At 35.5% G+C, this 12,735-nt stretch overlaps 1 protein-coding gene across 1 annotated transcript in view; it reads left to right on the top strand.

Annotated features, from left to right (window-relative positions):
- LOC145661905 (ATP-binding cassette sub-family A member 17-like) overlaps positions 1-12,735 on the top strand; it is a 47,595-nt gene that overhangs the window by 19,272 nt on the left and 15,588 nt on the right. The window contains exons 3-4 of the mRNA XM_081727248.1: positions 1,469-1,581; positions 8,314-8,460. Of these exons, the coding sequence (XP_081583374.1) occupies positions 1,469-1,581; positions 8,314-8,460 (260 nt within the window). The remainder of the gene's footprint in view (positions 1-1,468; positions 1,582-8,313; positions 8,461-12,735) is intronic.

Raw genomic sequence — 12,735 nt, 5'->3', positions numbered from 1 at the left:
TGAAGTCCATGTTGAATACTTGTCCGACAATCAACCATGGCATTGAATGCCGGACCCCAAAGGCAGGGAGACCCCGATGTGTCTCGCCTCGTGGTTGAGATCCCAAGACCAAGATCGTGCTCTCTCAATTGCTTTTGACCTGACTGTCCCTCTGACGTCAGAATGAGATGATGGTGACACCACAGAGTTTCCTGAGCGTGGTCGATTACCCAAAACTGACATTGATCAAGTCCATGTTTCAACATGTCGTCGACTAAACACAAAGTTTTCAAACTTACTCCTGAGATTGCTAACGTTGACAGGTAAATGAACCAAAAAGAAACTCACCTGAGTCAAAGTGCTTACTTCTATATTCATTACTTCCTTGTTGTAACATCGTGTCGTGGGTAAACGAACGAAACGGACAATGTCTTGTAGTAGCCTGACTATAAGGGGCCAATGAGGTCGAACCAATTGAGAGAAGCAAATGATCTAACAAAGCAATTAAAAGCGTCGCGTGTGAGACTGTTAAAGGGTGAAGGTTCTGAAGGTCGCTACCACTGTTTATTACAAATTACAAGTACAAAGACTTCCTCAATAACAGCAAAGTAATAGTTAATTAATCTTTCAATGTAAAGTCAGATTGCGACGCACAACAGTAAATTGGTGTTAATAACATTAGGCAGTGAACTCTTGAAGGCTGCTTGGCTTCCATTGATGGCTGGTTGAATTTACACAAAAAATAAAGATGTCCTAACTTGTCCTTACTTCGTATCCCGTAACACTATTATATTCTATTCAGCTGTCAAACGACGTTAAGTCCAACCCGTTGCCACTCAAATACCTAGAGCTTTAGGAAACTAACGCCATCTCGTGCATAAATGGCTAAATACTATTTAGACATTTTTCATTACTTCCTTTAGTAGGACGTTCTTTAACAATATGTTACTTATCTCGCATATCTGATCTCTATTATTATTGCATTCAATATATATCTGTGCTCTCTCGCACTTCATGGCTACGCGAACTGTCCCATTTGCGCAGGGGATAGTGAGCCCGCATAGCTTGAGACGTGTAATGTATATATTTCTCAGTGAACAGCTTCTATCGACACATGAATTTAACTGACGAGTTCATTTACAAAGTTGTCATTCTCCGTTCGGGTCGCCACCCTCTTTCCTTTTCTCCATCTGACCCCTTTAACCACGAGAAGTTTACGTTACATAAATCTGAAAATCATTTGAGCCTAATTGCTTGTTAGACACGGTATAAAATTAACTGAATTGGTGTATAACGTCATGCTGTTTCCTGGCTGAACATTCTACTGAAAGGCAGATTCTATCCAATTTAACTAATGTACTTAGGCATGGACATCAGCAGAGTAGAGAAGGGTAGTTCATCTTTTCGGTATTTAGGTAATCAGCGTCCTCAATATTCATATAATCAATACAGGAGGAAGCATAACTCTCTTCCTTTTCTCTCTTTGTAGCTCCAAACGGTTACAATACGACAACTTTTCTTCACTTTCAAATGCTCATAGATGCTACTTACTTGGAGTATGTTCAAGATAAACTTGTTAATAAGAAGTTACCCGTGATAAGGGTAGGTAATTTCCCTTAGAAGTAGTAAGTAATCGTAGCATTTACAAAAAAGTCTTTCTATAGATGCTAACTACTTGGAATATGTTCAAGATAAAATTGATAATATAAAGTTACCCGGGATATGGGTACGTAATTTCCCTTAGAAGTAGCAAGTAATCTTAGCATGTAGATGCTACTTACTTAGAGTATGATCAAGATAAAATTGATAATAGGAAGTTACCCGTGATAAGGGCAGGTAATTTCTCTCAGAAGTAGTAAGCAATCTTAGCATTTACAAAGAAGTTTTTCCTTTTCCTTAATTTTCTGTTACATTCTTAAATGCAACAGAACATAGTAACAATGAATTGGTGGAGTACCGGTTTGTGAAGTGCCGAAACTGCTTAAGGAGAATGGTATAACTCTTTTTGTGTTATTTCAACGAGATGAGACAAAGAGTAATTTATGTCGTCGGCTTACTTTATTATATCATGTTACTACAAATAGTTAATATTTTGTACTCCCGTGTGTTACAATAACAAATACTTATATTATGCACTCTCTCTCCGTCCCTTCCAGCCTTCTAGCCAAGAATGACGACATAGTCTATGAAACCTTACAAACAGTATATTAAATTTTCGAGACGTTTTTCTGTGATGATGTACCCTATAATCTCAGGCAGTAAAGTGGGTGGAAATGAACCTTCGCAGACTGGCTACATATATAGATTTTTAAAAAAATCAAAGCAAATGAATTGAAACTGAATTATACTCAGCTTTTATACAAACTGTAGGACAGAAGTTATAATACAGTAAGTTATGAAAAACCACGCCAGTAAGTTATGAAAAAAACTTTCTCCAGTTTCATGTTTTTCAAATTTTCTTCCATCTAGAATTTTATTTATCGATTTCATACTGCCTTCCAAGTATTTCTTACACTAAACCGATTTCTTATAATGGAAGTAACAGCTTCATGAAATGTGGATAAGTTGTAACAGCTTTTTCAAGCCACTCATTCAGAGTGAAATTTTTCCTCATTTACATTAGATAAATGCTGGAATGGTATCTACCATAGAGGTCCCAAGCTGCTTTCTTCCTTTTCCCCTTCTGTGGATAGTGTGCTTGCCTATGAACGTCATCCCCCAAACTTGACGGACTTAAGGCCATAGAGGGCGATATTACCCAGAAATATCTATATTCTTTTTTAAAAAATGTATACAAAATGCCCTGAGCAGTATCTGAAAAAAACTCACCTCAAAAACAGACTGACGAGCTTAAGTTACACACAGAACTACAAGTGCATAATAGGACATATGAAACATTTACGTGCATCAAATGGCGCGTTAATATGTATAAATTTCGTTTTTGTCATTGATACGCAGCATTTTCAACCCGAGAGAACGAACGAAAATAAAAATGAGTCATTTGAGACATGTAAATGCATTGTGGTTTAAGATTACTCGATTGATGCAGATTTCCACATCTGTTTTGATACATCTCTTCTTGATGAGAGCGCCACCTGTCGTGTTTTGTTTGAAGCTAGTTTCCAGCACTTGCTGCTCATGCTCGACTGGTTTTCATGTTGTTAAGGAACGAATTCTGACTTGTTATTGTGTGTGGTCCTTTGTTTATTGCAAACTACTAAGAGAAACGGAGGTAAGTGTATATTAAAATACAGGGGTGCCCATCCCCCCCAAAGCTGATGGCGCACTCCCCCCCAAAATTAATAATCTCTTCCCTCCTCAAAGCTCAAGTCCTCTAAAAGCAATTGCCCCGTGTAGCAGTACTAGTAATTGTTATTTTTGTTGTTTTTATTTCCTGTAGTAGTATTATAGAATGCTTGTAGTAGTAGTAGGGGCAGTAGTAATTATAAAAATGGCATTACTTTTATTAGTAGTCTTGGTAGTGTACAATACTAAATATGTTCTATAAGGATATTGAAGGGTATAAAAACTTGTACACACTGTGTATGGCACAGGTATTCTTTTTTTTACAATTAGTAGTAGTATTTTTTTCTTTACAAAATATTGATATAATTCCCTTGTACATGAAAAGTAAGACGCAAGTTACAAGTTATTGAGTTTGATACCAAAAGAAAATGTTATCCTCGAAATTAGCCTACAAAAAGAAGTGATATCCAACAAAAAACATTCCTGTAAAAGACCCAAGTACGAGTGGCCTTAAAAAGAATTGAAATCACAAAAATAGGCGCCAAGTTCTGGTGGACAACAGTTACAAACTCTCAAGGAATCACTTTCAAATTTAGATTTGAAACTTGGCTGTTGTCTGTATGGTTACCACTAGCTCACAATTATGTCAAACTACTTTATAATTTTCAACAGACAACATAGCCAAATTTCAAATCTAAATTTGAAAGTGATTCCTTGAGTGTTTGTAACTGTTGATCACCAGAACTTGGCGCCATCCTTTCATATAGCAACTTGCGCGGTACTTCATTCATAGAGTTTCTAAGCAGGGGGTAGGGGGATTCATTCTCGAGATTAAAAAAAAAAATTGCATCGTGTTCCAATGTTATTCTGACGACAGCAAAATTACTTATTCGACATTAGAGTAAAATTCTTCCCCAATTTTTTTATTCCCCCCAATATTTTTCTCGATGGCACAACTTGCGCCATTCATTCCTCCTGTGGGCGGCCCTTCTCTCTTAAAACGAACCCTTTCCTTTCATACGGCTACTTGCGCGGTACTTCATTCATCGAGTATCGAAGCAGGGGGTACGGGGGTTCACCCCGGAAAATTTTTGAAAATTAGCTTCTCAAAATCGTGTTTTAAGGCTATTCCGTCAGTAAAATTGCTAGTTCGAAAGTAGAGTAAAATCCCCCCCAAAATTTTTCTCAATGGCGCAGCTTGCGCCATACATCCCCCCTGTGGGCAGCCCTGTTAAAATACGATATTACTGTGTTACATACTTTGATTCTGATTTGAAATTTAGAATTTCTGTTTATAATGATGGGTAGTGTCAGATAGTGGAAGTATGTAGTTATTAAGAAAAGTACCGTTAGCGAATCAAAAATAGCAACAAGAAAAGAGATAAAACCATAAGGGATCCTCAGAAGGAATTTTGATTATTTTGATTACTTAATATCAAAATTTCATGTCACTATTACAATGTAATGCACAAATCTTGCGACTCCGTTCCGTTTTCGATCCGAAAAAAGTTTCTTTCAATTAAAAAACTTTAATTTTTGTTCGTTAATTACTTGCCCCAACAATGTTACTTTTGTATATATGCAGTAGTATTTTTTGATGTTATTGTAAACTTTGTTATTGTTATTAATTTGAAAAAATTGAAGATCGTGTAAATCATGAGAAAAAACACAATAATACTGAATGAGATACAGTGAAAAAGGATATATATATATATATATATATATATATATATATATATATATATATATATATATATATATATAAAGGAAAAGAAATAATATAAATGAAAGGACATTTAAGAGACAGAACAATATTTTTATATATAAAAGTGGCTTTAAAAAAAGAGTGGCTTTAAACTTAAGTAGCTTAACATACAGGTGCAAAGACCAGCTGGCTAAATAAAAAATGGCTATGAATGAGGCGTGCAACAATGGTGAAAGTTGCCATCAGTAGTACCTTATAAGAAGTGCAAAGTGAATAATTTCTCTCAATATATATACATATATTCTTAGTGCTTCGAATTAATTATTGTCATTTCTCAAAAGTGTCACAGTGGCATGTCCTTCAACAAACTAGTGTTGCATCCCAATCTTCATCAACGTGATTGAAGTAAACTCAGGATTCTTTGACAATATCGCCAGTGCAATATTGCCAATTCTCTGTGGGTACCATTTGCTATCGATAGCGGGACGCTCATCGAAGCAAGAAAATTAAAACGTTTATTTTATTAGTTTTCCCAACCAATTCTAGTTAAAAGCACACGAGTTGGTAACTGCAACCAGTCTTATAGTCAATTTCGAATTAAAGACGCCAATAATTAACTTTGTCTTTATATGTGTGAGTGCATAGAACAATAACTTTTTGTTCGAGAAGTTGCTGAGAGACTTTTTCTACTTCAATTCCCACGAGAACGAAATGCAGCAGGTCATCCTAGTTACCTAAGTGATATCCATACTAATTTTTGATTGGATAATTTTCGGTCATCGACCAATAGTAGACAATGTTATATTGGGTGAGTGGTTAATAATCACGTGACCCACGATGGCCAGAAGAAGCGCAAATCACTCGGGCCAAGCGATTGGGATGACAATCGCTGAAACCTCCACAACGGAGAGGTTGTGTAGAGAGTAGCCCGGCAAACGAATAGTGGACGATTAAGTTAAGTGGTTTAGTCGAATGGCAGGTTAAGACGAACATTGTTTTGGTGGTTTTAAATATAAGTCATTTGTGATTCTACAAAGAGGAAAGTATCTCTCTTAGTCATCAGGAAAAAGACACTTGTCAGTGGTCTTAAAGTGCAGAGAATTTTTGTTGGGAGGATACCAAAACGTCAGGTGACCATTTCATCATACTTCTCGACAGGACACGTTGTTCTATGGAATTTTACCTGGACGTTGCCGTAAGTAAAGTGTCAATTTTGTTCTGAGACAGCGGCAGGAATATTCAGTGAATTATCTCTCGCGAGAGCTACGTTTCTTCAATTGTGTTAAAAATCTAAGATTAATTAAATAGCCAGCACGCCTGAGACGAATTTGTTAAAAGAAAAGAAAAAAGTAAGATTCATTACACAGTTACTTGCGAACAAACCACTTGCGTCGAAAGTTAAGTTTACATACTTTGGTTTAATCGATTCATAAGTAAAGAAAAGAAAAATATTAAGTTAGTTAGGACAACAGAGTTTATTTAATATTTTCACGGCCGTATAACTAGTTCATCTTGTAAAATAATGTCAATATATATTTTATTGTGTTCTGATGTGCATGCGGTATTGCTTGATTAAAGCAGTTATAGAAATATGTAATCTAGATAATTTTGAGATTGAAATATGATCATTTCGATGTATATGTTACCAGTGTAATCATTTAACATTCAAATTGACAATCCTTCATACCACGCGGACGTATGTTGTGGTACGTGCTTCTAATAATTTACAGGAGCAGTGAGCTATCCCTCGCACCAAGTTCGAAAGGTATAAAGAGGACTTATAGTGTTAATTATCAAACATAGATAGCTCGAACACGACCGACTACGTTGCGTACCAACTCTGACTTAAATTCTACCCAGTGAGTGACAGTTTGCAAAGCATGTTATGTATCCTGGTGGAGGGAGATGATTGGGAGATTTACACGTTAGTGTATGTTGGTTATTGAGTTCAAGGATAAATAGAAACGACCTTCCACATCAGCGATGACACTTTCATTACACACACACACAATCACGTGAATACCTCCGTCAAAAAACGTGTCTTTGGCAAAAACATGTCATACCAAGAATCGGGGTTTTATTCTTTGAAATCTAAGAAATACGTACTTTCCCATGTATTTCAGGCAAAAAAAGTGACATTGAAACATTAGTCAAACAACATTCAATTTTCAACCACATCTTCAGATATTTAAGTTAACGTATAGTCGTCATACATTATCCACAACCAATTTCACGTGTAACCCCAAAGCCTTTTCTCTTACAACAACGTCTTCAAAATATTCGACTTGAGTAGACGAATTCTCATTCTATGTCTTCAATAAACATGACATAATTTGATCCGGTGCTTCCTGTAAAAGTGACTTTGAAATGCTATATCCCCCTTAGCAACTAAGAAAAAAATCAATTAATCTGATCATCATCGTCATCATCAGTTCTTCAATAATGAATTTCACGTGGAACCTAATTTCCAATTTTATATGGGAAGCTTCGATCATTGAATATCTCAGCCTCAGTTTATCGCCGTTGGTAGAATAACAACCATATACACGAACTATTCACTCAAGACATGGCAAATGGCCATAACAACGACCAGAGTTCACGAGAAGAAGAGGAAAAATCTTGTTTATACACCCCGGTAGGCGTCTAAGAGTATGGACATAGTCATAATACCTTATTCCCACCTAGCAACTAAACAGCCAGCGCCCAGGGAACGTTCCCTGGGCGAAACTTTTCTCACTGTGATGTCCGCCCGGACCTCTACTTATGGTTGGTTTTGTGTACTATGTCACTCCTTGGTTTCATATTGATTTGCACAATACCCACATCTGCGACCATTTGGACACTTTGAATTAGCGTGTGCATCGTAAATTAGACACGTTCATAGCGTCCGATTTATCGGACCTTACCTAACTACCCTATTTAGGCGTAACAAACATATATATTGATCAAAATCTGTTCGTAGGAGCTCTTTGCATGAAAAGCATTCAAATAATCTGAAATAAAGCTCATAAACTTTGTGCACTGATGGGTTAATATAAGAAATTTGATACTGTCAAATAGATTAACAAGTATTGCTTCTTCGTAAGTATTCTAAATATTGCAATGAAACCTAGCACAAGCATTACGTATATATCATGGTCTTTTTCAAAGTTGTTATAGTCCGGTACTTATATCCAGATGGTTCCAGAGGGGGACAAATTTTAAAGATATTTTCTGGACGGAAATTTCCCTATTTTACCCAAATTTCTGTTCCGGTGTGTACTATTCAAACATGCGCATAGTACATTTAAAAACCTGTTTTACTCTTAAGAGGACAATGTATAAGCAATGATGTTGGTGAATAGTAATCAAAGAAGTTACTTATTTCGATTAATCTGTTGCAGATGAAGTACGATGGAATGCCTCTTGCAACAGATAAGCGTTTCTTAATGGACACTCTTGTTCTCTCCTATATAACAATGTTCTCCGTTTCTATTATCCATTTATGCCTATTAACGCGTCTTGTAAGAGAAAAGCAACAAGGCATGGAGGTAAGTTATTTTTGTAGGTGTTTTTAATTATGTGCAGAGTGTTTTTTTAAAATTTACAGATTTCATTTCAGTCTAAAATTTCTAACTGAAGTCCAATTTTCATGCAGTTTGTGACAAATGATCAAGGAAGGATGGGAGATTTATGGGACTATACTTGCTAGTTTAAATTCATTCGGACTAATATCGACCCCGCTTAAAAAAAAAAAAAAAAAAAAAAAAAAAAAAAAAAAAAACAGCAAATATTCGCCAGTGTACCTTACAATTGGAATGAGGTTGTGCATTTTTGAAGCGAAATTGCAGAGTACAAATTAAGTGTTAGTGAGAATACAAATTAAGTAAGTGTTAGTAGTAATACCCACAAACCACGTGTTGAATAGCTTATAGCCGTTTTCTTGCGAGAAACGGTGGATACATTTCTTGGGGAAAGTGAAGAGTTGATAACTCACATCTTCCACAACACCCACCTGCGGGGTACGATGCTTCCCCTTTCTTACACAGAAGCTATTCTGTTTCTGTCAATTTTTTCACTAGCAACCATATTATGTTCCTGTCTGGGGTAGAACCTGAGGCAATTTTTTTTTCTAAATGCCCTTTGTATAGCAACAGATGCTGTTCTCCAAAAACTTTTAACGAAACTCATATTATACCCTGGTCATACTTATACAGTAGCACAGAACTGTACAGCACAATTTTCAATACAAGGGCCCAATCTCCTGTTTCATATTGACTTTGGCGAAGTTGCCATCTAACAAAGAAAACTCAATTTCCGCAACGCACCGATTCTCATAAAAATTGTAGGGTACACTGGCGAATATTTGCTTTTTTTCTTAAGGCCTAGCCGATGTTATCCCGGATGAATTTAAACCAGCAAGCATAATTCCATACATTTCCTATCCTTTCTTGATCATTTGCCACAAACCAGATGAAAATCAGATTTCAGTTAGATAATTGAGACCCAAGTGAAATCCGTGAGTTTAAAAAATCACTCTCTATATTAGTAGATATAATACTACAAGTTTCAGCGCTGGTTTCGCCAGTTATTTTTCAAATATTAAAAAAAAAAAAAAAACATAAGAGAAAGCATATTTTTGGGCACAATTTGAACAGATTATTTACGTATAGATTTTTACACATATGTTTTCGCGCAATCTCATTATGGACAAATGAGTTTTATATGATTAGTAAGTTGTTTTATAGTTCATACGCTCCTCTGAGTTACTCATTTATCTGATGCAATTGCAAAACTTATAAATGGTCTTGTTACATCATCTGTATGCAATGTAAAACGAAGTAGAAAGGAAAGGTAAAGTTGCTGGTGGCAGGCTTAAAATGATCATGTTCGCTACACGTTCTACATGAAATATAACAAAAAGAAAGATATTCTAAGCGATTTTCCAGTTGTAAATATCCTTTTAAAAACAGAAAATAAACATGATTTGTTCTTCAGGCCGTCACGGCACGCCCGTACAACCCGTTTGACTATCATAACTAAGGCCCGGGAGTTTGGCCTTAGTTAATATATATTTATTTTACATGGCAATCGGATAATGGGCTGAGATCTTCACGTATCAGGCGAAAACTAGCTAATATAAGGAAAGTTGATAGAACATATTTTGACATATTTTCCACATTTTTCCAACTTGGAAACTTTTTTTTTTTTTTTTTTTTTTTTACTTTTCTAATGATAAGACATATTTGTATATATCTTTTGCAATATACTTGCACAAAATCAATAATTTTTAACTTTTTCTTATATGCCTTCTGCCAAAGTAATAAAATCCGCGTTCTCGCTGTGGTCGACTGAACTTGCATCAAACTATGCGAAACGCATTTGGTTTTCTACCTGGTTAAAATTTAGTACGGAATAAATAATAGCCCCTTGCGTTATAATGCCGAAAATCGTTTAAAACAAAAAGCTATCTGGTCATTGTTGAATGTGCGCACGGCAATCACAACTGTTCTTTTTTCTTTACATTGTTCCTTTTTAACAAATTAACATTTTGTGCTGAAAAAAAATATCTATTTTTACGTCAGTCAAAATCAACAGTAGTTTTAGCCACGCGTGTAGCGGAGCAAGTGTAAAGAATGCTTCCTGTGAAGCAGTCTGTTTCTTTGAAGTTGAGAGCATACGTTGCAGAATTTGGAAGCGATGTGTTCTCTACAGATGACAAGATATTGTTCTGTAAATTCTGTGAGTCTAATGTGGGATATTCGAAGAGATCTTCTGTATTGCAACATTTAAATACGACGGAGCATAAAAGAAATGTGTGTAAGAAGAAAGCGAAACACTAACGTTACTTCAACATGTGACATAGTCCAAGAGCAGTTGAATGTCCTCTTTCTCCAAGAACCTGTGTAAAGCATTTATCGCATCTGATATCCCTCTGTGAAAACCCTAAACTTTTTGGAGAAGTACTGCGGCAAGGCAATCCCTCACGAATCCACACTTAGGAAGACCTATGTGGAAAAGGTCTATAGTGAAACTATGTGTAACATCCGGCAGAAAGTAACAAATAAAAATTTCTGGTTATCAGCGGACGAAACGACAGACTGTTTCGGAGGTTATATAGCCAATATTGTGCTTGGTATTTTGGAACCGGAACAGGCTAGAGACATTTTCCTTGTGCTTGTTCACCAGTTGGAGAAGGTTAACCATTCTACAATCGCTGGCTGTATTGAAAACGCATTGCAGGTGGTTTTACCAAAAGACGTTCCTCATGACAGACTTCGCTTACTTATAACGAATGCAGCTAGTTGTATGATGAAAGCAGGAAAAGCCTTGAAATTTCTATATCCCAAAATGATCCACATTACCTGTCTGGCACACAGAGTCCACAGACTATGTGAAGAAATTAGAGCAAGATACCTCAACGTAGATCACTTTGTGTCAAATATGAAGAAAATTTTCTCGAAGTGTCCATCACGATGCCAGGACCCAAAAGGAGGCTAGCCCGGATATTGCTTTGCCACCAGAGCCGGTGCCGACACGGTAGGGAACATGGTTCAGAACTATTAACAACATTTAACGACAAATAAAACTACATATTGTATTACCAAATCTAAAGATTTAATTGTGGCAAGATGTTAAAAATTAAAAAAATACACTGGATATTAGCTTTAAAAAATCAGTATGGTTAGAGAAGTATACAACTTTAAATCCAGAAATTCGATAAGGAACAATGATTCCAAAAAATATTCTTATAAACTTACAAACAATGTTGTGTTTACACTATGAAATATACAAGACAGAGAGTTGTTGTAAGATTTGCACATAGTAAAAATCTAGTGGAAAAATTATTAGCGAGTGCAAAACTAAAATTAGTTTTAACAAGTCTATCTGTGTTCGAATTCTGTTCTACATATAGAAGATATGTTTGTGTGCTTTCTCTTATAATGTTTTTAAAAATACGAAGGTAAAGTGAAATTATTAATGAATGGTAGTGATTATGCTTAGCACATATAGAAAGAAAACATTCATATGAAGATATGAAAGATATGCGTGAGCATTTAAATGCATCTGATTATAAAGAGACCAGCGAATGTGGTTTCAAATTAGTTAATAAAAATGTTGGCAAAATTTAAAGATGAGCTTAAAGATGTAATAATAGAAAAAAGTTGTAAGTCTTATATCAAAAGTGAATGCTATTCAGAACAAGAATGTTATGAATGATCCAAAGAAATGGATCAAAAGATAGCGATCTTGGCCAAGATTTTTAGGAATGATCCAGAAAATGCATTCGAATTTTCGAAAGCATTTTCGATCCAATTTTCAAAGTCAGATTTTGCAAACAAAAGTTTAAAACAAACTTTTCAACTAAAATGCACAAAAAACATCTTAACGTTTTACGGTTAACCGTCAAACTTTATCCAGTTTTCAACTATTCGATTAACATAGACGGGTTTTGATCATATTTATCAGTGAGTGCAAATCGTTGAACGAAAATATTCAAACTGAAATTTTCGAAGTAAAACTTTTCAACCAAGATTTTTAAACAGTAATTGATAAATTTTAAGCAAAACATTTAAAGCTGTGTGTAACAAATATTTGAAAGTCATAAACCAATGAGATTGCATGAAAGACAGTGATCAGAAAATCAGATTACATCAACAATAACTTTGTCAGTGATTAACGAATCAGATTGCATCACTTAAGACAGTGAGTTGTGACTAAAGTTCAAAGTGTTGTTGCATATCAGGTGTCATATGTTTACTTCAGACTATCAGTCATAACTACAATTCTAAGATTCAAGAAGGTTACCTATCAGATTTCAAGTC

Source organism: Thermobia domestica, chromosome 10 (assembly GCF_964235325.1).
Source record: "Thermobia domestica chromosome 10, izTheDome1.hap1.1, whole genome shotgun sequence".
Classification (NCBI taxonomy): Eukaryota; Metazoa; Arthropoda; class Insecta; order Zygentoma; family Lepismatidae; genus Thermobia; species Thermobia domestica.
The sequence above is the reverse complement of the archived record's forward strand: the minus strand, read 5'-3'. Positions and strand labels throughout refer to the sequence as shown.